At 35.8% G+C, this 25,526-nt stretch overlaps 3 protein-coding genes across 5 annotated transcripts; 1 reads left to right on the plus strand and 2 right to left on the minus strand.

The window, feature by feature from the left end:
* Positions 1–438: 438 nt before the first annotated feature.
* LOC103986433 (fimbrin-2) lies at positions 439–7,267 on the minus strand. Its single transcript, XM_009404454.3, has 14 exons — positions 7,022–7,267; positions 6,741–6,926; positions 6,428–6,654; positions 6,161–6,332; positions 5,352–5,390; positions 5,109–5,177; positions 4,876–4,992; positions 4,040–4,254; positions 3,227–3,382; positions 2,923–3,122; positions 2,549–2,706; positions 1,911–2,007; positions 996–1,087; positions 439–889 (listed from the first exon to the last, which is right to left on the minus strand). The coding sequence occupies exons 1-14, from the start codon at positions 7,106–7,108 to the stop codon at positions 704–706; spliced, it is 2,001 nt and encodes a 666-aa protein (XP_009402729.2). The 5' UTR covers positions 7,109–7,267; the 3' UTR covers positions 439–703.
* A 9,675-nt stretch (positions 7,268–16,942) lies between these two features.
* Positions 16,943–17,392, minus strand: LOC103986532 (transcription factor IBH1). Its single transcript, XM_009404549.3, has one exon. It carries the CDS (start codon positions 17,390–17,392, stop codon positions 16,943–16,945), a length of 450 nt encoding a protein of 149 aa, XP_009402824.3.
* A 3,166-nt stretch (positions 17,393–20,558) lies between these two features.
* Positions 20,559–24,253, plus strand: LOC103986432 (probable inactive UDP-arabinopyranose mutase 2). Of its 3 annotated transcripts, none has more exons than XM_065109881.1 (3): positions 20,580–20,705; positions 21,819–21,963; positions 22,965–24,253. In XM_065109881.1, exon 3 carries the CDS (start codon positions 23,056–23,058, stop codon positions 24,097–24,099), a length of 1,044 nt encoding a protein of 347 aa, XP_064965953.1. In that variant the 5' UTR covers positions 20,580–20,705; positions 21,819–21,963; positions 22,965–23,055; the 3' UTR covers positions 24,100–24,253. The 3 variants fall into 3 exon arrangements, with proteins under 3 accessions (XP_009402728.2, XP_064965953.1, XP_018681793.2); XM_018826248.2 differs by having other exon boundaries at positions 20,604–20,705; positions 21,907–21,963; XM_009404453.3 differs by lacking the exon at positions 21,819–21,963 and having other exon boundaries at positions 20,559–20,705.
* Positions 24,254–25,526: the final 1,273 nt, after the last annotated feature.

Genomic DNA, 25,526 nt, shown 5'->3' on the forward strand with positions numbered 1-25,526 from the left:
TATTATTAAAATGGTGGGTCCATCTGGCGACGTGTTCACCTGATACCGGTGCTACGTCAATCTCGGGGCCCATCGCTCCCCACCAGGAAAATAAAGAGAGCTCTCTTTTATACCACGCGGCTCTTTCAATGGATCTGATACGCCCCCCCCAATGGCAAGCACGAATCTCAACCACGAGAATTCCAATCGTGACGCCCGCTGATGATGTACGTACCAATTCAAGTCTGCATCGAAACATATCCAATCCAATTGGGAGTGAATATACCACTTTAAAATGAATCCGATGAGTGCATATCAAGTCAAAACCTCTAAATTCTTTTTATACTACTATAAACCTCATATCATGTAAGTTAAGCTAGCATAAATCTGATGCCATAATCGTATGTTACACTCGAAACAATATATAACGAATGATACATACTAATCCAATGGTTCATCAGGTACATATGAAATGCGAAGATTAAAAATGATTTCGCCGCCTCAAAGGTAACAACAACTGAGTTTTGGGTTAGTATATACAACCACATCATCCGGAAATAAACATCATCACATATCATTTAACGAGCAACACAAAGCATACAAACCCAGCTTTAAGCGAAAAAGCAAGCTTGCTATTGTGGCATGGTGGAGGAGCAAGAAAGAAAAGAAAAGAAGATTCTTGTCAGATGATATTGTTAGAATATGAGGTGTGGCCGATTCAGAATTATCTGCCTCCACTATCATCTAAAGAAGACTCTGATGCAGTGTCATCTAAAGCTGAGGTCGAGGTGGTTTCAGATGAACTCCCGTTTTCACCATCCGAGGACGCAGTTCTGTCCTCTGTGATTGGTCTCTTCAAGCACCAGTACATGATGCTAGCTGTCAGAGTAAGCATCATCTTTTGATTCACCTGATGGAATAAATCATTGAGGATAAGGAACGATGTTATCAGTAGGTGGAGAAAAAATTCATCTGATTGTAGGTTGGTTTCATTTTTATCCACTTTATGAAGTTACCTCCAGAATGTCTTCTGGAAGCAAAAACACAGAGCAGCCAAGCTTCCTTGCGACCGAGATAATATAAGATGCATTCATTTTCTTTTCTTCATCTGCATTTGTTCCACATATTAGACATTAAATTTTCAAAAGAGAAAGCAAAAGGTAATCTTGATCTGTAAAATTACATTACCTCTTAAAATGAAATGCATATTAATAAAATTGCTGAATAAAAGAAACAATACCTGAAGATAATATCTGCTTTCCCTGACTACAACGTTAGTATCAAGTTCCAATTTGTTGGTAAATTTCTTAGCAATTCGAACAGAAACATGGATGCATCTCAGTCGAAATACCAACTCATCCTAAATTATATAAAGCTATGCAATATGATATGTTCATCTTTTAGTTTAGAACTATTTGCAACCTGATTGACTGGTTCAGTTTGTTTGGCATCCACATAGGAAACTGAAGAATCATCCATTACAGATAAAAGCAAGACAGAATTATATATATATATATATATATATATATATATATATATATATAGGACAAGGAGAACTTGTATGCAACAAAGACCGAGAATAATGTTCTGGAAATCAACATGGACCAGTCAGAGGGTCGTACCAATCAGCTTTACTAGATGGAATAACAATAATAACTCAATAAGATAATGACAAACCACATGCAAAACAAAACTGATAATCAAATTCTAAATCTACCACAAGTGCAACTATGTCTCCCACTACCTCCTGCATCCCTAATTCAAATTGACTCATCCAACCTAACAAGTGCATCTATGTCTCCTTTCCAATGAAAACTTAGAAAAAATTATGTGCATGCTGCACAAATATAACTATAGAGAATAACAGAGATGATATATAAAACAAGAAAACTGAGAAATCATTTTTGTTCGTACATAAAGATTTGAGTTACCTCTCTCTCCTTTAGTTACAAGGCTCCAATTCACAACTCGAGGTTCAACAGCACTCAGCAAGTCAAGGAAAAAAATTCCACTTGAAAGACTTCTATCCTGTAAATTGGTAAAATAAATGATATTAAATTTGGCTGAGATTGCTCTTTGTGACAACATTTGATGATCTGTGTTAAAATTCTACAAGAAACAAAATAAGTAATCACATTAGTAAGTAAAAATAAAATTTTGTTTAACATTTTTTTCCATTCTGTTAATTGCAGATTGCAACATTAAGAGCCATAACACACAATTGTGTAATTAAACATACAGTACTGCATATAACTGGACTGACTGACTACATCCTATATGTTGAATAGTTAGTGGAACTTAAGAAAAATAGAAAACCATAAACATATAAAAGCCATTTCCTAGTACAAATGAGTACAAAAATATAACCAAGTCAAGATGAAAAAGCACATCAATTATAATTTATAGAATAATGAGTTTCTAATAAAAGCATAACCAGTGAAAATAGATCTTTATTAGTTAAAAGTTGCATAAGCTTCTCTTATTCCACTTAACATTAAACCAGAATGTTAGGATCCAGAACAAGTACAATGCACATCCACAAAGCTTTGAGATTAGGAAAATATAGTACCTTAAAGCTGTCCATGCGTGAATGCCTTCCAGAATTCTTTACTCTATCATTAGCCCAATTCAATATATCAACGTCTTTTATCTCCTTTTCACGAGAATGGAATCTCAAATTCTTTAAAAGTTGGAGAATGTTGTATCTCATCAATTGCCACAGAAAAGCTTAAACAAAAATATAAATAGATTTATTAGAACTTTAAATCACAAAGATATAGCCTAACTGCCAATAGTCTAAAGGAAAGCCTTTTAATGCTAGCTGTTCTACTACTGAGCTCTGCTATAAATAACTAACATGATACGCTTTGCCCAAATTTAAGGATCAGATATTTTAATTCTTAGGAAAACTGCTAATGGGATTGTAAATATTCTAATGCTTACCCAATATGAGTTTCTTGTTCCCTTGCACAATATCATTTCCAGCAATGTTAACCAGGGAAAATTTCAATTGTTTCCCAATCTTGACAACTTGATTGCAGTTCTCTACTTTTTTGAATGGCATTTTAATAGGAGGTTTGTTTGCAGACTTCCAACAAACTATACCTGGAGCAACTTTGTCAAGGGCCTCTAGAAGGACCCATCTGCAAGTTTAAAGTAATATATCAGTTGAAATTACAGCTCCAATTATCCTAACAATGATAGACATAAACTAGTACAGAAAGCATAAGATCCATAAACAGTTTACCCTGTTCTAAGATCTTCAAACACATTGTTTATATATGTTGGGATTCCAAGACTATTGATCCATAACCGAAATGCTCTTTCCTCCCTTGAAACTTGTGGATCATCAGAATTTGCTTCAAGAAATGTGATCTGTTTCATCTGTGATGATAGGCCATTCCTGCAGATAATGAATAAGATATAGCTCTTAATAAATGGTGATTAAATATATGTATTTTTTGTATGGCTTATAGGTCAAAGATCTACCATATATGGTACATGTAAAAGAAAATAAACTCATACAGCTATAATACAGACCAAACCATTAGAATTACGTTAACACCCAGAATTGATATGTATAGGCAAATACTTGGACAAAATATATGTTATTGCTGATTCTGAAATACTGTGAGGTTTATAAATCTATGTTGCCAACAAAAAAGAACAATGCATAAAGTGAAGTTTCACTCCCTTAGGCATCCCATCTTATTACAAATCTGAAAGAAACAATAAAAAATAATGCAAACGCATTCTTTATTTATCTACACATAATGCTTACAAGAAGATAGCATTCCCTTTATCTCTAGGCCAGTCTTATCCTATGAACAGTGGAGGTCACCACCGTCGATTCTTTTTCAGGTAATTTGGTGTAATAGAAACACATGTGAAAGTATAAATATAAATTAGAATAGGTTTAGATGCAATTTATCTTCCAAGAGGACATAAACCATGTAACTGCAAATTTTAACTAAATGTGAATGCTATGAAAATGATAAGCTAAGCATTCTAGTAAACATCTTCACCCATTCTCTAAATTAATTAGGCCAATTACCCTCACCTTTTCTGAAAAATATGGGCAACAAAGGCAAGGTTAAGATTTGGTGAACCTTCAACAATGTCCTTTGGAGTCAGATATCTTTTGCAACCCATCCTATCTGCATGCTCAAGAACTAATTTTGCTCTTTCAAGAAGTTCCTTCACAGTACTTGGGTAAGGCTTCCTACTATACTCTGGAGCCAAAACATTTAGCAAACAAGCGTAGGCCTCCCCATCCTGCAGTGGGGAACATCACTGATGAATTAGCTATTACTGTCAGAATGCTACCATAAAACCAATGTCAATACTTAATCTTATGTCTCCAAAGATAATTGCATTAAGTTATGGAAAATAAAATTAAAACGAGCTTAAAGAAAAAGAAATGGGAAAAGGAAAGATGAAAGCTTTGAGATTTGAGTTCAGCTACATGCCCCAAAGTTCCATCTACAAGTGGTGAGATCACACCTACCTGATCTCTCCACACTGCATGTCATGTGGGAATGCTACATCATATGATAAAGTTACTGGGATGGAACTTTGGTTAAAGGAGCACTTATAAAAAGATTATAGAGGGAAAAAATTGATAAAGAGTTTTTCTTGGAATTTATGATTGGTAAGTGAATCCTACAATTTTCTGATAACAAGTTAAGAATTTACGTCATTTTTCATAACACAACATTTGGAATACATAAATCCTTTTCTTCATTTAGGTGGCAGGGATTATTCGGAGTCTCCGAGGAAGGAAAATGTAAAGAGAGAAGATGGTAGGGTTGGTTGATAAATAGATATAGAAATGAATAAGAGGAAGAGTCTTTAATAGACTAAAGAGGTCATAAAAGGTTTTTGAATTGGTTTTACCTTCACATCTGATGAGAAGTTGGTTATCAATCTCCTGAAGCCACCTTTCTTTAATTGAAAGTTCATCCACCTAAGCAAAATCTTCTCTGGTGACAGACTCATCAGCTCTTCAACGTCCTGTAGATCCAAATGAATCAAGGGTAGTTTACTCGACATACTTTGCAATGCAAAACCTACAAACCCCTGACTATTTTTAAGATAAAATAGCTACAACAACAAGAAACATCACGGACCTTGCTATCACCAATTAACTCTACAAGCTGAGGAGTTTTCTTTAGGTTTACATCTGCTAGCAGTTGAATCTGATGGCAGCATTTTCAGAAACAGAGGTTAACATCATTATCCAAGAATAATTTTTGGAGAAATCTCAAAAGTAACTGTTTTTTAGTTGCGATAGTAAACGATTTTCATATGTTCAAGAAGAAAGAAAGAAAATAAAGTTTAAGACTGCATTGCACAAAATTAAAAGAACTTACCTTGATAATTTGAGATATTAGTCCAAGTACAAGGTGAGGCTGCAAGCATAAATCAACAGTAAGTGCTTGGTTTACAGAAACTTTTCCAAACAAAAGGAACAGTAGAAGTTTGAGAAAACAAAACTATAACTATGTTATACAGTGTAAGTTGGGTTGCAATTTTCTTACATCATGAGATAGTTTAGATACTCAAAATGTTACTATTCACAGTTGGAGGATAATATCATGTAAATAGTAACATCAATATCCAATTGAACATTATCAGAATTGATTTATCTAGTGCAACATAGTGAGGCATAGTATCATAATATCAATAAAGATATCAGGTATGATCAAATGTGGATAAACAATTATGAGATATAAGGTCCAACAGCTACTGAGAAGTGACATAATCAGGAAGGCAAATGGATCAAGACAGCAGTTCAGGCATTAAAGACAAGCTTCCCAATCCGATAGCCAAAACTGAGCATTTCTTAAAGTAACAAATAGGCAACTTAAACATGGTAGTAATCAGTTTCTGAGGGCAGATCCTCCTATTAGCAACATATGCGACGTAAAAGACTCTTGGTTCTGGGCAAACTGTAGGAGAACAATGACAAGCTACACCCTCAAATTAATCAAGGAGTCCTTGAATTAGACAAGTAGCAAGTAGAGAATTAACTAAATACAGGAAAAGGGACACAAAATTGTACTTTTGAAAACATTACTCATACTTAACAAGACCAAGAAGCTCTGCAGCACATTCCTAGGAGCTCGACAATTCCAAGGCTGAATTAGACCAGAAGCAGTGGCGAGTAATATAAACTCACCCTCCCTTCAGCTAAGTCCTGTGTCCCAATATTAACGAGAGTACAGCCAATGGCCTTGGCCGAGTGAAGGCACAGCGTATGGTTCTCGTTCTTCTCCCATGGGTTCAGCTCTCTCTTCGTGTTGATCGCCCGCTCGTCGATGGTCCCCGGAGCAGCTATGTTGATGAGTTTACTTCACATGCAAAACCAAACATCAACATTCCTTCCCAATCAACGGACTCCACAATCAACCAAGGATAAGATAACAGGGAGAGGTCCGAGGATCACCAGAGGAGAACACCGTCCTTGGAGATCTCGAACAGGTCGTTGGTCATCGGATCGATAGGGAGGTACTTCTTGAGGAAGGGGTCCTCGCCAAGGTAGCTATTGATGTGGGAGACGTAGGAGGACTTCTCGGACTCGCTGATGGTGTGGAGCAGAGTAGTGGTGGCGGCCTTGAGGAAGGCCGAGGACGAGTTCTTCGCTCCAACCCTCCCTTGCATCTTCAAAAACACCTTCAGAATAAACAAACAAATAAAAAATCTAAGAACCCCCAAGTCGCCAAAGGTTCAGCCAACGAAGAAGAGTGTTTTTCCCGGACCCGAAGGAAGAGCTCGAAGTCGACTTGGTGGTCGAGATCAGGGAAGGACTCTCCCAAGAGGACAGCCCTCTCGTCCTCGGAGAGGCCGTCGCCGGCGATCTTGAGCTTCGACATGGCGACGGAGAGATCCCGAACAGTAAGCGGCCCTCCGTCGCCACCGCCACTACTGGTTCGCATGGACAAGAACTGTTATCGGAGAAAACGGAAGCAGAATGATGAGAAGGAGAAGGATGCAAGAAATGATCCGAAGTAGAAGAAGCGGTATGGCTAGAATAGTATACCTGGGATTTGAGGGAGCGGAGCTCGACCTGGGTGAACTGGTTGTGGAGCGAGGGATCGGAGACGACGACGCCTTCAAAGCCGGCCATTGATTTGATTATTACCGGGTATCCCTCTTCTGGCTGTTCTTCTTCCTTGCTTGCTTGCTTCTTCTTGATGGGGTGGGGAAGGGGGAAGGGTTAAAAGGAAGCAGAGTAGAGGTTGGTTGAGGAGAGACGGAACGGGGAAGGGAACGAGAGCGAGTGGGACAGAATGTAGCAGATCAAAGCTCGGTTAGGGAGAGAGAGAGAGGGAGAGAGGAATTGTAACGGAAAGGCAGGCGGTGAGGCGTACGGAACGGAGGCTTCCTGTCCGAATTCAAATTATCAAGGCATAATTTCATATTTACCCCTCCGAAGTCAATTATTTTACTATTTACCCCTTTAAATTTAAATCTAATTTATTTATCCTCTAAAACCTAAAAAATATCCATCAGTTGTCATTATTTCTAACTTAATTGAAACTTTATTTGATATTTATATCCTTCAAAAATTAGTTACGGATATATATATATATATATATATATATATATATAATTCAAATGAGTTGATATTAATATAGCCCGGAGAATATGAATTTTTGAAGGTTTATATATATTTTACTTAAATTTGTTATTTCTAGAGGAAAGAATGGTAAAAACCCTAACAGTTAATCTCCATCATAATCTTATAAATGGTTGTCAAATATTAATTTTTTATTTCATAAAATTATATTGAATGAATTAATCTCTTAATTGACATATATTAATCTTTTCCAACCCAATATTAGTGGAAGATTTGTGTACTAAGTTTATTTTTTTAAATTGAACGATATATATCGTTTGGACGCTATAAATAAACCAGTATTGGATTAAAATTTAGATCATTAATATTATATTACTCTTTAACAACTACTAAATATATGTTGGATCGACGAAAATCTATAATTTTAGTACTTTTTCACGATATAACACTAATTTTTTACCAACTAAATTAATTAGCAACTTTAAAATCTAGATGAGGAGCAGAACGAAGGAATCTAAAAACATTGAAGTATTCTTTTAGCTTGAGACTAGAAAGAAAGCAGATGAGGAAGACTTGGGTTCAAATGGGGATTCATTTTGGTTGGTCTACAACCTACAAAGCTGCAGAAAACAGGAAGGATCAATGGAGGATACTACTCCATTATTATACATACATACACCAGTTTCCTGGTGATGCTGACAGCTACTACTCCATCCAAAGAGATTTGAATCACTGCAAAGAACAGAAGAAAAAGAAGGAAGGGAATGGGAGCATTTGGACCATAAGAAAAGGTATCAGTGTTTCCCTCCTACTTTATCATCATTGCAGCAGTTCATATTAGAGGACTTGCGGGGACTCAATGCATGCCACTTTACATCAAACATTGGTGTCCTTTTGAGTGAGGCAAGTCCTTTGTTCATTATTTGTGATTCTCATAGATTTCAGAGCTCCTCATTACTCCATTCATTCAAATTATGTGTTACTTAGTTGATTTTGTATAAGTCATATATATCCAGTTAACATTATTTATATATATAAAATATATATTATTAATGAGCAAACATAAGTGATCGTATAAATATTAAACAAAGCATTTTATTACCATGACAAAAATAAAAGATATTTTAAAATAACTCTGATTGATTTTATTTTTTTACGATAATATATCTCTTATTTTGAATTATTACTGTATATCGACCTTACTTTTTTATATTTCAATATTGTCAGTCTTTTATTAGTTCATTTTTGATCGGTTTGAGTTATATCGAACCAAATTAATAACCGAAAGGATGAATATAATATGAATTTATATACTTATAAATATTGCAACATACAAATCATCCTTAATTGTTATGGTAACGAGTTGAAAATTGATTGAGAGTACTGATTTAAGTTTCACTTTGTCTCCATTTGTACACCAAGGAAGATGAAGATTGTTGTTGTCAAAGGTTCTATAATTGTATTAAGACCTTATTATCTATCATGTAGCACTTGGACCTACTGGAAGCTCACACCTTTCTACTATTTCAACAAAGCTGCTTTTTTTTTTTCTTTTGCATGCATGATTCTCATAATTACATTACATCTAATTCTTTTCAATATAGAACACAGCCCATCTTCTCCTGTTCTGTAGGACAATGAATGATCATTTGAACTGTGGGAAGGAAGGTGTTCCAAGTTGGAGTGGTATCTCACCAAAAGAAAGAGCATAGGAGTAATGGATCAGACAGTGGATGGGTGTGTGCATGTTTCAGGTTCAGAACTAATGAAGATTTCTGCCAGTTGCACATGTCTCTGAGGTGTGGGAAGTGGTGTTCATGTGGCTTATCTCTTCTCAAAAGAAAGAAGAATGATGTTTCATGTTCTTCATGTTTCCTTTTGAGGATGATGAGGCAATTATTTTATTATTTTGTTAGCTAGGAATCACCTTTTGGTACTGAATGTTGTCCTTCCAATTTTAGAGTGTATTAAAAATATTTTTGTTTAGTTCATCAAATCTACAAAAAAAAGGAAAAACAAATCCGATTTGAATTGATGCATGGTTTAAATTACATAATACTCATATTCAATGTTCATGGACTTGTCCAATTGCTAATAATGAAACTATGAAGTTCTTCCTTGATTGTTGAAACCGATATCGAATTATTAACATATAAAAGTAATGTATTTTTTCCTTTGATCATTCCAAAAAAATGATGGTGAATATTACTTGTTATTCCCACTTGATTGGTAGATTTAAGCAAACAATATTTGAATAAATAACACAGATTTCTTTTGCCATTTTATCCCCTTATTCTATGTCTAAGCCTTCATCAACCTCTAATTCTTTAAAACAACAACCGAGTTAACCCGAATCATCGATGCATATTAGTTTGTTCTTATGAATGAAAGCTGAATGCCTTTTTTTTTCCTTCCATTTAATGGGTGTTTCATGAACTACTTTATGGTTCTTGCTTAACACAAAAAAAAAAAAACTAATTGAAGAAGCTTTTCTTATGGTTTTTGAAGTGTTTATTTTTTAGTTCTTGAGATGAGAATTTTTAGGTACAGCAAAGATGTAATTTATACTCTGAAAAAGTACTATTGGATCTACAAATGGCCCAAAGAAATTATCCTCCACAAAAAAACTAGTTGTAGGGAATCAACTCATACTTTGGCTATATAATTATTGTATGACTAAAGAGCCAAATTTGTGGGAATAATTTCATCAAGCAGCAAACTACAAAATTTCCAAAGTCAAGAATTAATGAGAAAGAAAAAAAAACTTTTTAAATATGTGAAGAACAGAAAAAGATCAGATTTTATCAATATGTTTGTCATATTTTACATCACCAACAACAAGTTAAAAAGAAAAGATTAAAGCATAAAGTTGATTTATAATTGAATAATATGGCCTAGAAATTCAAGAATTATGTTTACATCTTAATAGAAAAAATATTTCAATAGACAACTTCTTGTTGTTAGCTAATTCTACATATGTTTCGTCATAGAAAATAATTTAGATAATCATTAATCCGAGTACGAAAATCGTGGATCCTACAAAAATTATAATAATTCAGAATGTATTATTATTAGTGTAGCTCAATTCTTCAATGGGATCAACTTAGGAGGAGTCCAAAGGGAGTAGTTAAGGCTTAATGGAAGATTTGAATTAGCTAATTAAGAGTTCCCCAAATCCAACTCATATCTCTTCAATTTTTCTTGTGTATAATCCACCAAGTAAACCTCTAATATTTAGTGATTAAAACAAAAGGGTTTGTAGATGGTGAATGATGTGCCAAGCTTTCAAAGGAAGGGACTGAACTCTATGTATCCAAAGTGGGGTGTGGTCATGAGGGGGTCTAACTTAGGGTGACACAACACATGTGCAACACTGACAGCTTACATCTTTTCTTAGTACCTTGAAAGGTGTCCTCAATCATTGGGATTTAGTGCACATGTTATGTGATATGATATGATATGATATGATAGGATGCTGTAGCTTGACTCCAATTACATAATGTTGAAGGGTAGGATACAAATAGGTGAGAACCTGGTTTGTTTTGGGTGGTGTGTTCTCCTAGTTAGGATAGAAATAGAGTTATACAAGTTTGTTGTATGCTTGAGGTGATGAGTAGAAAAGTAGTAGAAAAGGTTTGATTTTTCTTTTGTAACCATTCATTGATCTAGTGATAATCTTTTATATAGGCAAAGGTTAAACCACTTCATCAAATTTCTTAAGTAAATTATTTGAACAAGTACTTGAAATCAGTAGTCTTATATGAAGAAGATGTGAGATAATGAAAGAATATATATTCTAGAGGTAGTTTTCTTTAGTGATATATGCTCTTAAGCTTACTCTTGAAAGATATATCAAATTTAAACTAAAAATTAAAATATGTTAGATTATGAGTCAAACCTAATATATCACATGACTCTCCAAGAGAGATAAAAATATATTTATTCTCTTAATTTTTTTTCGATCTCTTCTCACACATGAATATTTACTAATAAATCATTGTTCAATAAGAAAAATATAGGTATGCATATAAATTTCTTGAATCTTATTCATGTACCAATAATAAATCCTATATAAAATTTTCAACTAAAATTATCAAACTTACAAGTCCCAACTTTCAAAATCAAGATTGTCAATGTTGGTGTTTGTCTCTTTCTCAAATGATAGGTTATGCTCTATGATCCTTGTTTCTTCACTTCTACTTCAATGGTGAACAAGTGGATGCCATGCATCCTATCTAGCATCTAACTTGTTCTTTGGCCAATTTGCTTTCATTTCAAGCTTCCATGTGACCCTCCTTGGAAGCTGAGGCAAAGCTTGAAGCTGGCAACAAAGCTCAAGACCAACTCTTTGTGGTCCTATGACAAGACATCAAGCATCTGGACTCAATTATTCTATAACACCAACATCTGATGACTTCCAAAAGCTCACTTCACATAGTGATTCTTGTGACAACATCTTAGTCTTTATCTTCAGAGAAAAAAGTAGTCAAGTTCAAGCCATGGATTGCTTCCATCTAAATTGTAAGAATGATAATGAATCAAGTTCCCCTTCCATTTCTATTTCCATTTAGTAATACAAGTACTTTAGTGATGGTTAATTAGGTGTTCAACTAATTAATAAAATATTAATATTGGGTAAGCTTCATCTGAATTAGGATAATTAACTTGACTTGAAAGACAGATTAATTTGGTATGAAGAATAGAACCATGGTCTTCAACCTGACCATGCTCAATGATTGATCTAATTGCTATTGAAGGCCCCAAGATAGCTAGCATTCAACTCCTAGATTTAGGCCTAATAGTTTTCTCATGATTGAGATTGTCCTAACCCAAATAGTGACACCCTATTTGGAGATGTTCTGAATCAAGAATAACATTAATTTAATTAATATGTTATATATTTAAATATATATATTCATTCTTTGGTTTTACTTTTTTAACAGTATCATTTTATCAGCTTACTTGATCACAAAAATGGTTCAATTTACTTACTTTGGTATGATTAAGTCAATTAGTTTGAATCAAATATGAAAAAGTAAAGAATTGGATTTCAGTTACAGCTGAATATTATTAAATATAGTAATTAGCTATTATACTATTCATGAATTTATTCGAAATATAAGTTATAATGTTTCATCAATTATAACATAATATGTAATTGCTATGTATTGCATTTATATAGTATCAGTAAACTATATTATGTTCTAAAAATCAACTAGAAAACTAAACTAATCCAATCCGCTTCGGTTTAAATTAATCTGAATTCAGTTTGTGCCGTGTCAAATTCGGAAAATCGAACAAGTTCGCTTTGTTTCGGAATTTTCTACAAAACAACACTAAACTTAACCTTGTGCTCAACAAAGCAGCAAATGATCATGAGACTGTTTATCATCAATCTTAAAGCTGTAGCAAACACATCTGGATCTTAAATTGAGTACAAAAAAGTGGTCTATAACCAAGCTTTTGGATTAAATAGACTCAGGAAGAAGCCAATTAGGGATGGATTTATGATATTTCAGAAGCATCTAAATGGTGAATGTGTGGTTATGTCAATGGAGCTTTCACATGAATCATGCAGTTTGATAGGTGCAACTCCTGAAGCATGCATGCATGCATGTGTAGTAGTTCGTGTGTCATTTTCTCTATCAGCAATGCACTGTTGAATCATGTTAGTGACTGTAGCAGCAGATGGATTGCCTGAATGGCATCTGCCTTAGCTTTTTCCATTTTCTTCTTTCTTTGTTTCGGTGAAGAAGCTACCGGTTTTGCTCTCGAAATCGCGGTATTATACCCTTATTTGTTAGGCCAGATTCTATGCAGCTTTCTGTTCTCCAGATCTTCTGCAATGTTGTGCAAACAATAAAATGTTGAGAGATTTTCCACTGTTGATGTACACTTTTCAGACTTCTATTTTGAATTAACCTTATTCTCATAACATCATGATTCCTAGGTTGGATCATTTTTACAATGTATTCATGCAAACATTTATATACACCAGAAGTAAGAAAGTTGCATTCATCCCTGCCTATGACATTTCTACCTTATTAGATTCTTGCAGAGGAGTAGACTCACTAGAATGCTCTTAAAGTCCATTCAATTCCCTGATCCAATCTTGATCATTTAGTGTTAGTTGGTTCCTTGTTTGTAGGTCAAAGTGAAAGCTACTGGTTGATAGCTACACATCACCCATGTATTTGCAACATAGAGAGAGAGAGAGAGAGAGACAGAGAGAGTCATGTTGAGCATATAAATGATCTTAGTTAGACATATTTCTTGGCTCAATTTTATAGAAAATTTTACTAAAGTGCATCTTCGCGATAAATTCTATCGATTATGCTTATCGGGATAAGCATGTCATGAAGTCAGAAACACAAGGAAGCTTTCAAACACAAAGTCCATGGTGGTATAGCTAGTTGTTGGCTGGATGACAGTAACACAAGACAGAAGGCCCTGATGGATTATGGTTGTCAAACAATGGAAAACATGAACAACAAAGTGGAGTCTGGGAAGTGGCAATGCATGGGATACAGCAGAAACCCAGAGAGGTTCATAGCTGTCTTGGAAGTAGGGTTTTCTGAACACCTTGAGAATGCCATCAAATAGTTCAAGCTGATGCTTCATTTAGTGAGATAGCTTTCGGAAGAAGGGAAATGATCTAACAGATTGACAACCAGTAAATGAAAGGTCAAGAGCTATTGAAGCAATAGACCTTCCCAATTTCTTCTTATATCAGGAGCTAAGAACAAGGTTTCAGGTTTCAGCTTTAGTAAGTCATTTTTGTGTCATAGACTTGAATATCTTATGAAAAAGACTTGCATGAAGATATGATGCACTGATCAGAATAATATCTTATATCCAATCAAAGATAGTGCTATCTATATAGAGGTCAAAACATAGGCTCTCAGTGTCCAATTATGATAATAAGAAACTATAAGAACATAAAAGAAAAAGGGAGGATGACAGAGTCAAGGTTACCAGATGTGGCAGAATTATTGATCAGACACTGTAAATTACCCAAAACTGAGTGGAATTTTCAGGTTGGTAATTGACTTTTGCTGTATAATAATTGCTCATATACATCTACAGTAAGACAAACAAGAACTTATGAGGAAATTTAGAACATTTCCCTAGCAAACCTAGTCAGGTGTACTTTATTTGATTTTTTTTCCTTTCTTTTTTCTTGCTATGGATGAGAAGAGTAAGTAAGGAGTAAAGGATTGAATTGTTCAACCAAATCTTGAAGCATTCAATGGAATCATCAAGTTTAAGGTTTTATTCTAATGTTGTCAATAGATAAGGTTGTCTTTTCCAAAATTGACAGGACATGCTATCAAACCAGTTTCACTGTTTCACTGTTAACACAAGAACAATATTCTAATCGAGATTAGACTTGAGCAATGCTAATCTGAGTCAAAAGACATAAAACTTGAAATCTTCTTCAAGATCTCACAGTACAAATAACACACTATAGTTAGATCCAGGAAACAATCTTAACATATCCAGCGAATAGATCGGAGAAAAACCGTAAAAAGGATTATATGAATGTTGTCGATCAAAAGTGATAGTAAAGAAAACTATTACACTTGTTCTAAGGAAAATCTTAAGCAAAGAAATATAAAAGTTAAACAAATAATTTTTCTACAAAAAATGCAAATCACTGTATATTCAGGAGAGGAAGGCATATCTTTCTGTGTGTTTTGATGGCACAAAATTCTATTGACAGAACTTACTTTGAAGAAAAAAATAAATCTCATCATTTACTTTAATAGATGAGAATAATATACTATACAAGATGTGCAGTTTAAGTGTTCTTAGTGGTTTCTTTAGCCTGATAAAAGAATTTACCCTTCCAGTCATCACTAGTATTACATTTTGTAGAAATTTTCCACTTAATATTTTAAAATCAGTGAAAGTAAATATCTGATTAGATTTTATTTCAGAATCTTAAGTGTTTAATTTTGAAACACTTAAAATCATATATAAAGAGCAGCAATATGATATATGTATATATATATATATATGTATATATATATATGTATATATATATATATATATATATATATATATATATATATATATATATATATATATGTATGTATGTATGTATGTATATATGTATAAGCCAATTGTTTATAAAGGTTTCTTGATTATTTTCATAAATTAGAAATATATATATGTTTTTCTTAACAGAAAGAAGAGAAAAAGTGGATCTGAATGGAGTTGTAGAGTGCATTAAGTTGCAGATTCATAATATTATGTTTGGGAGAATTAAAGGAAACCAAGAAAAGAATACACCAATCAATCATTACTTAACCCCATCATAAGTATAATTAGAATTTGACCACTTAAGATATATATATCACAAGGACAATTAGAACTTCAACAACTACAAAAAGAAGTAAGCTGAAGTACCACAGCCTGAGGAGGCCATATTGCATCATTTTTCTTTAGTGTAGAAACTGAGATAAGAAAGCACAAAGTAGAAATATTTTCTGAGAAATATAAGTAAAAAATTCAGATAAGACCCAGCATTTGCTTCCTCATCATGATATGAAGAACACCATGATGAGTGGCTTCAAACACACTCAAGTACAGCTCAACTGAGACACCTAAAGTATTGCTGAGTCCCCACTGTAATCTTTTGAGGTAGTGTTCCAGACTGGTGTGCTAAACTAAGACTCCCTGTCTCTTTCAGCTTCAGCTTTCATTTCATGTTACTCTTGCAGCAAAGAGGTGGCCCTCTAATGCTTAGGTTTGCACAGGAAAGATGCAACAAGATAACTTGAAGGTGGTTCAAATCAGGAAATCTTACACTTTCTATCACCCTATGCATGACTCCAAAAGAAGGCAGCAGCAAAGGCAATCTTAAATAACGCCACCAACCGGAGGACTAAAGTCTAAAGTAGGATTGACAGCACACTCAAAGCCACTATAACAGGAAAGGAATAACCAGATGGATCAAATGAATATAATAAAGATGTGTAAGAAACACTGAAAGAATTGATCCCCTCCCTCTTCTAGAGGATCTTTTCTTGGGTTTCCATCAACATTTTGTCCAAGCTTTTGAGAGCATGGCACACCCATTTGTCTTAGGACTGTTTCCTTCGATGGACCCACCAAGCTGATCATTCTTTCAACCTGCAAGTCTCGCTAATGTCGATCAGAAAGACATAGCTTGATCAGTCACAAGGAGGACACAAGAGGGAGGGGGAAGAGAGAGATTTCACCTCACTATGATAACACAATTCTTGATTCGAAAGAAAATAGTTTATGTACAAATCTTGATGTTCGTGAGATGGTCAAGTCACTCTAATTCACAAGATACGCTAAACCTGGCCGTCTCTCTCGTTCTCTACCTCAAGTAATCATGGAGAAGTGAGCCTAAGAAGAGATCGAGTCCATGACCGTCTGCATGACCCGTACCTGCGTGGTAAGGAACCTTATGTAGTCCGCTGTCTCCTCCAGCAGTTTGCAGTCGTCCATGCTTGGCCCTCCCGGCACCAACTTGCGAAGAACTTGTGCTTGATCCATGTCCCTCCGCTGGGGTGTCGCAGCCCTAGACAACCGCCTCGGAAACCGGAGGCGAGCTCGGCTGCGGAGCTTCCGTAGCAAAGCACGGCTCCACGCCCGCCGTGTCCCGGCCGAGTAGGCCATGGACGCATAAGCAGCGCGCCTTATTCTGCGGCTTCGCCCGGCGGAGGAGCTGCTCGTGGACGTCTGCTGTATACGAAAGAGGGCTCTTAGGAAGTGGGACGCCATCATGGTCTTCGATCCGTGAAGGTTTCTATTAGGGTTATCACGGTTTCCAGTCGTAGAGCTCTTCGATTCCATCGCGAGAGAGAGAGATGGATATGGTATGATGTCCGAAGGAAGGGATGCTTTTAAGGTACGGTTTCTTAGGATCTCTGCTCTTCTGACACACAGAGGGACCTGCTCGATCTCAGGAGGAAAAGATGAGGGCAAACATATCTCTGACACATGCGTCAACATGCAAAGATCTCCTGCAGTAGCATTTCCTATACAACACGCATGGTTGACAAAACACCACACAGTTCATAACTGCGTGACTATAGAGAGAGAAGATGGAAGTGTGGGAATAGGTGGGAAGGGAGTTAATAAAGAGAAAGGAAAGGGACGGTGGGGGATAGAGGCATAGGAATCAAGGCACTTTTGTGGTGGGGGAGGGAAGGGAGGTGGAAATGGAGCAGCAGTAGCAGGAGGAGGCGGTGGTGGTGGTGGTGGTGGTGGGTGGTGGGGACATGGGATGGCAAACCACCACATGAGTGCACATGGATGGAATGACCCACTTGGTGACGAGAACCTTTTCCCCCCTTCGCTTCCTGCCTTCTTCCTGTCTCTTGTCTTCTTCTTCCTCCATCTATCTGCTCCCTTTCGTGATGTGCATGCTGAAACCTAATTCATCTTAATCTTCTGCTTATGCTATAAACTCATCTACAGTAGTGGAAACCTTTCATGGTTTGCATGATATCAATGTGTCACTAAGATGTGCCTCACACAATGACGTCCCATCAGCTTCATTGTATCCTAAGAGTTGATGGAAGCTGTCATGGAAAAGCATCTCTGGGCCACAATGATCTTTCCCTTTTAATGCATTGCTGGTGCCCAAAATCTTCAATTCGATTCGTGTACTTTTCATGTTCACACATTAATATATACATATACATATATATATATATCAACAAATCAATAGACAAGGCTTAAGAGCTACAATTAGGGGCATGTCAATGTGAAGGGGAAGCTACTAAATCTCTCTAAATATAAATAGCTACATAAAATCAGAAATATAGCAAAGAATGAGACAATTTTTTGCTGAGATTTCTTCATCTAGGATTTGAGATTTGAAACAATTGAAAAGGAATCAAGTTGACATTTGATTTGTAATTAAAGAGTCTTAGATTGTCGACTAGAAACCCTAATGTTGTACAGGATAACCATTTGTTCACAGTATGAAAATGACAAAAGAATGGTGCACATATTAACTTGAGATATCTTACAAGACTGATATCAATTTGGCAGGGACAGTTGACATGATGAGTACAAGTATCCATATTGGAAGATGGAACATTGCATTTAGCAAGTTGACTATTAAGTTATCTCTTACAATTGCAATCTTATACTTGGTAAGGTGGTTTTACCTACCCATTAAATAACAGCAAGAAATCTCTCTACCAAGGTATGCAATATCGTATTATACCGGTGTTTCAAGGTTGACTCGATACGGCACGGTACTAGTGTATTGAGCGGTACACCCTGGTGTACCGAATAATTTTATTTTATTTTTTCATTACTGTAACATTATAGTACTACTACAGTATATTACTGTAGCAGTACCGGGCGATCCGCATACCATTCGGTACTACATACCTTGCTCTCTACAATAACAATAATAATATTATTATTATATTTTCATAATTATTTAGGATCGATTATGTAAGTCTCTTTTTCGGTCTCTCGATCTCTTTTTTGTACCATTAATAATATTTTTTTATTTTTTTAACTATAATATTTATATGTCTCCTTAACACATATCCATGATTTTTCTATCGAAATAATACCTTTCTTTCTTTATCTTTATATATATATATATATATATTACTTACCCTTCTGAATACAAGAGAAACAAGGAGAGTTCAATCCGACAGAGCTGTTAACTCATTTAGGATAGCTCAACAAAGAGAGGAGCATGGAAATGGCAACTCGGAAAGGGCATCACATGGTTGGGAGCATCGCATGTAGGCAACTAAGCCATGATTGCATTGATCTACATCTTAGTGTGGTACAACCTATGCAACCTAGTCGACTCACAAATCAATCCATGTATCTCAGAGATGATGGTGATAAGAGAGGACATGTTGCATGCAACTTACATAAACATACATATAATATAGCTCACATGCAGGAGGACTAAGGGTGGCTTAATCAATTTGGGAGACTAATTAAGCTCATCAACCATTACTTATGAGTTCTTGATGACAAGGTATGGATGCATTATAATTAAGGACCAAAAAATTCAAATCAATTTGGTCCAAGGTGGGTATCATTTCACATGGCTTGGGATGGACGTATGACCTAACTCAGATTGTACCATAATGCCAAGATGGATGGTCTTTATTGCTTGTATGATTTGATCACTCACCTTAGACAAATCCACGTGTATGTGACACATTACCAGATGGCTCCATCACCATGCATGTCGAAATTAAATAGATTGATAGATACTTTCATAAACAATGATTATATATATATATATATATATATATATATATATATATATATATATATGTGTGACAAAGACAAGATTTAAATCTAAGACCTTACAATATACTATAAAAGTCTTTATCAGCTAAGCTAGCTAACATCTTTGTAATTAAAATGTTATCATAATTATAAAATTAAGAGCAACCCTTTAGGCATATTAAATTTATAACTTTTTCACTAAAACTATTTATTAGTAGTAATTAACTTGAGTTTTTCTTTATGGATATTAATAGATATATATATATATATATATATATATATATATATCAATTTCAAACATTTCAAGAATAAACAAATAAAATATAAAAATTCTAATATTTCCATTTTTAGCACAGTATTCCTATTTCCATGGAATAGGATATCATAATGATAATCCAAATTGCATGGTAGGATGATCACATAAGCACTTCCTTTATAATGGAAACATGTCATAGTTACCACATTAATGATTTGAGATGGACTTAACATAGTATCTTTTTCCATAGTTAATTAAATAAAATAAAATGAATTATCCATATCATCTTAAATAATAGTGGTTAGAAGATCCCGACCGTCCCCTCGAGACGATCACGAAGAGGAGTGGTCTCTTGATATCGGTTTCCACCCGTTTGCTTACCCCTGTGAACTGATGAGAAACCAGCATACACTATGACGGGGCCCACCATGCGTCTTTCAACTCTCCTCCAGGGTGTAACCCGGGGACAGTTGCAGCCCGTACTCCATAATTCTTGATGTGGCAAGACACCTCGTGAATAGTGGGATGCATCTTCCCCTCGTCATTTGACCGACACGCTGCCGCCCCTCTCGCGCTGATCCCTCTCTCGCCCGTCGCGTCGCCGATCTTATCGTCGTCGGTCTCGTCGTGGTAATCCTTCACTCTTACTCTTTCTTGTAGTTGTTCGCATCCTTGATTCCTTTAGTACCTTTCAAATCGATTGCTGCGATGATTTGCTTGAATTGCAATTGTGCGCCTGTTGGATTTGTCCGCTTTAGTTTGATGTGCTTAGCTAGAGAGGAATTTCTGATCCTCCTGTATCAAAGGCATCGAAGGAGCAGTAGTCGGCGTTGTCGACACTGTGTAGCCCAAGGAAAGAATTGCGAGCGGCTTTAGTTGTTCCCTAAGATTTGGTGCGTGCAATCCGCCGTTATATTTCGTGCTGTTTCTGAAGAATCAGTAGCTAATTAATGAATGATGTTCTCAGTTTTGGAAAGAGTTGCGAATGTAACTGATGATGATGTTTGATTTGAGAGGGAAAAAAGGCAGGAATATCTGAAAAATGGTTGCTTGAAAAGGGTGTGACAAATATGCAAGAAGGGGATTAGGTCACCAGATCTGTGCGTTTAGTGCAGTTGTGCTTGCAGATTATTGTGTAATATTTGGACTAAGATTGTGGATTAGGTAAGTTAGGGCAAACAAAATCCAGAAGGAGTATATTACAAATTTGGAATTTATGCACTTGAATTTAGTATGAGCTCTCCATAAGACCATAATGCATAGAATTTATGCATTTGAATTTAGTATAGGGTTGTCCATTATGCACTTGAATTTTCAAGGGTTATTATGGATCGTATTAGTAACGATTAACAATATTGTGGTATAGAGAAAAAGTATAACATTAATTACATACGATCGTTTTGACTCGCATTGATAGTCGGACTTAATGTGGTAATTTATTTTTTATGATTTTGAATTATTTTATATCTTACCAATTAATGGGTCAAGTGAAAGAATGTTAGATTATGTGACTATGTTTAATTGGATAAAATATATTATAAATTGATTGAATTCTGATTATGTTTATCAGTCAATAGAAAGGAAGTTCATTTATGGTAGGATTCTTTAAGAGATAATCTTGATAAGAGGGACTCTCCTAATCACTTATCCTAGACCTTCTACTTTTACTTATAAATAGACACATCTTAAGGACACAATACAATATAGAGAAGAGATTACAGATCTACTTTTATCTCTCCTTAGGCCATATTTCATCGTTTATAGTGGGCCTACAAAAGAGGAGAAGATGAGTTCAGTTCTCTTTTCATATTGGTATTGTTGCTTTCTTCAGATTGGACGATGGTACATTTGCAGATCAAGAAAAAGGTATTCTGAATGACATCAAAAGGTACGCAATCTCGATCTTGATCTATCATTATTTGATTTTGATTCAGATATTAAAATTATTTCGCATAACAGCAACATAATTACAGTTTTATACAATAGGAAATCAACTCATACAATATATCAGTTGACAGATTAAATCTTGTTTGATCTAAGTTGTACTTGTTTAGAAATGAGATTATACATAGTAACATAGGTCTCTCAATGCCATGGGATATCAGTTTACATGAATAAACTAGGTGGCTGGGTTTGTCATTTAGTTTATTTTTGGGTTTGGTATGTTTAATTTCTTGGCATGAAGATTATAGAGGTTATGCCTATTATGGCAGCTGGAGCATGATGGCTGTCATTGCCCTCTGTGGTTTATATGGTTGGATGGCTTATTACATGTAAAACATGCACACATGTTATGTTTTACAATTTAATTTGAATTTTCATGTGCACAAGTATCAAGAGTATGATTATACTCCTTTACCTGAGTACAGTTCTTAAGTAGAAACACTGTTTGATTAATTAATTACATGAAGTTGCTTCATGCTGCATGTATACCATAGAGGATATAATAGCTGATCGGAAGAAATATAATGTATAATGTTAACTCTTAAAGGACAAGATCATAATCTGAACATCTTTTATGTATAGTAGTTTCTCATTAATAGTGCCCAGATATTTTTACAAGTGGATCTTACTCTATGTTTTAAGCATAATATTATCTTTGCTTTAGAGTAGGTAATAGTTGGTTGGTCAGACTTCTTTTTGCCTTTTAGCTTACCTTGAGACGTGAACCTGTATATGCTTTAAATGCCTAGAAAATCTTCTGTCCAGATAACTCTTGAAATTATTCATGCAAATGCAGTAAGGAAATTATTTTTTTGTTTTGTTCAGTCACTATATATTAAATAGTCATCTCATCCTCTCGATCAGTGAGTAATATCCAGTTAACTTTTGATATGGACCTGAGGCAGTGTCAGGAAACTTTTCTAACATAAACCTATTGTTTGACAGGAGACTCCAGCAAATTGTAAAGCTCCATTGTTGTGTTTTACCTCAACTCAGAACAAGCCACTTTGGTTGATATAATTTATGCTTTTGTAAGATGTCTCTGAAAATAGAGGACAATGAAGTAGACATCGTCATCGCTGCACTCCGTCCTAACCTTAATACTTTTCTGGAGGAATGGCGAACATTCTTTTCCAATTTCCACCTTATTATTGTAAAAGATCCTAACTTGGAAGAGGACCTTCAGATTCCCCCCGGGTTCGACCATCAGGTGTATACTAAATCTGACATGGACAGAGTTCTAAATGGTGCTTCCATTAACTTCTCTGGACATTCATGCCGCTACTTTGGGTATCTCATTTCTCGAAAGAAATATATAATCTCAATTGATGACGACTGCCTTCCAGCTAGGGACAACTCTGGTGTCATAGTTGATTCTGTGGCACAACACATATCCAACCTCCAGACACCTGCCACTCCGTTCTTCTTCAATACACTCTATGATCCATATCGTCAGGGTGCGGATTTTGTCCGTGGGTACCCATTCAGTTTGCGTGATGGTGTTGAATGCCTGTTATCATGTGGTTTGTGGCTGAACATAGCTGACTATGATGCTCCAACTCAGATTGTCAAGCCACATGAGCGGAACACTCGATATGTAGATGCAGTAATGACTGTTCCGCTCAGGGCAATGATGCCGTTGAGTGGAATAAATATTGGATTCAACAGGGAGGTGCTAGGGCCTGCATTGGTTCCAGGACTGCGGTTAGACGGGGAGGGGAAGCGAAGATGGGAAACTATAGAGGATATATGGTCAGGAATGTGTGCGAAAGTGATTTGCGACCACTTGGGATGTGGTGTGAAGAGTGGGCTGCCTTACGTATGGAGAGGTGTCGGCTCAGACGCAGACAACGCTATGGATAGTCTGAAGAAGGAATGGGAAGGGGTGAAGTTGATGGAGGAGGTAGTTCCCTTCTTCCAGTCTGTGAAGTTCCCGAAGACTGCAGTCACAGCAGCTGATTGTGTGATTGAAATTTCAAGGATGGCAAGGGAGAATCTAGCAAGTCTGAATCCAGTATACGCACAAGCAGCTGATACCATGGAAGCATGGGTCGATCTCTGGAAGGTTGCTGGATCCTGATAGACTGTAAGGTGGTTACTTGTACTCTTCTGATGTTATTTATCTTATTCTCCTTTTCCGCTTTGCCTTATGCAGTTATTTCCGCAGGTCATTTAAATGTCATTTTACTTGACAAAATAAATCTGCTTTATTGCTAGAAGGCGCTTTTTATTTAGTTTTCACTCTCATGGTTGATTTTGTTCTAAATGACATGAATCACACTAAGATAAAAAAAAGAAGTTAATCAATATTTGCAGATATGTGCAATAGATGGTTTCTTCCTTTTCTCGCAACTTATTTGAAGCAGCAATTATACATCAATTTTTAGTCTAAGCTCTTTACTTACTAAATTTATATCTCCTATTTTATGAGATGAATGCCAACTTACATATCAGTCAGTGCATGATGAAGTGCTCAAGCATCTCAAGAAAATTATTTGTATGGACATTCATGAGCAGCTAAGAAATTAAGAATTTGGGTTGGATACATTGTTATTTTTATGGACATTCAACTGCCATATTATGATCTTTTGTTGTTTTTGATGTGCACATTATTGGACAAAAGTCTACCGAAGTCTTGTCTCCTTGAACTCTTGAACTAGTCATGAACTCGAATTTTGTAGCTTGTCCTCCGATTTAACGATGTCTGCCACTAAATGATCGTTTTAAGTATTGCTATGTGATATGAATAGATTTGACGATCAATTTAGGCTCCCCATGTGTCATCTGATGGTCATGAGGGCCCAATTAACATGATGATGATGTGGCATCATTGACGCCAACATAGGCAGTCACCGTGTTGATGATGTCGCACCATCTAAGCTCCAATTAGCATGATATCCAAGAAAATATTTTATTTCAATACTTACAATGATTCCTCCAATATGTTTTTTTCTTCGGTAAACAGCGGAATTTGAGTCGAAGATGTTGGAACAATCTATCATAGTCTTTAGGGCTAATTACATAGTTAGCTACCTTTAGCGTTTCGATTTTATATTTTAAAAAGTTACATTAACATCCATATAGTTACGAAAATAAAATATCTAGGTTCATTTACTCTAATGATATTCGTTTTATCGGTGAAAACACGAAAACAAATAGTAAAATTATAATTTTAACGTTTGATAGCAGATGATGTTAGTGGTAGCGGATAATGGCGCCACTAGCGTCGATGTTGATGTAGTTGCATGTCTACCTCTAACAACAATAAGGTTTGCTCTCACCACGACGCCACCTACTTCCATGAGGAGCATGTCATCGACCTCATCGTCGTCAGCCCCATGTCGCTCTATATTTGCATCGACATTAATGTTGTTGTCGATGGTGGTGGCTGCTACGACGTCTACGGTGAAGATGGTTATCGCCTTGTTGTTGACTCGTTGGGTAAATCCCAGCCTCAACTCGAAGCTTCAGTCATAAGAGTTCTTGTCGCTCCCCCCGCTGTCGCCT

This window comes from Musa acuminata, chromosome BXJ2-5 (assembly GCF_036884655.1).
Source record: "Musa acuminata AAA Group cultivar baxijiao chromosome BXJ2-5, Cavendish_Baxijiao_AAA, whole genome shotgun sequence".
In the NCBI taxonomy this organism is placed as follows: domain Eukaryota; kingdom Viridiplantae; phylum Streptophyta; class Magnoliopsida; order Zingiberales; family Musaceae; genus Musa; species Musa acuminata.

Coding starts and splice junctions, on each gene's coding strand:
- LOC103986433 (XM_009404454.3), bottom strand. CDS start 7,108: ATGGCCGGCTTTGAAGGCGTCGTCGTCTCCGATCCCTCGCTCCACAAC. Junction 5,178..5,351: donor TAATATCTCAAATTATCAAG/GTAAGTTCTTTT, acceptor TGCTGCCATCAG/ATTCAACTGCTAGCAGATGT. Junction 4,255..4,875: donor ACTTCTCATCAGATGTGAAG/GTAAAACCAATT, acceptor TCCCCACTGCAG/GATGGGGAGGCCTACGCTTG.
- LOC103986532 (XM_009404549.3), bottom strand. CDS start 17,392: ATGGAATCGAAGAGCTCTACGACTGGAAACCGTGATAACCCTAATAGA.
- LOC103986432 (XM_009404453.3), top strand. CDS start 23,056: ATGTCTCTGAAAATAGAGGACAATGAAGTAGACATCGTCATCGCTGCA.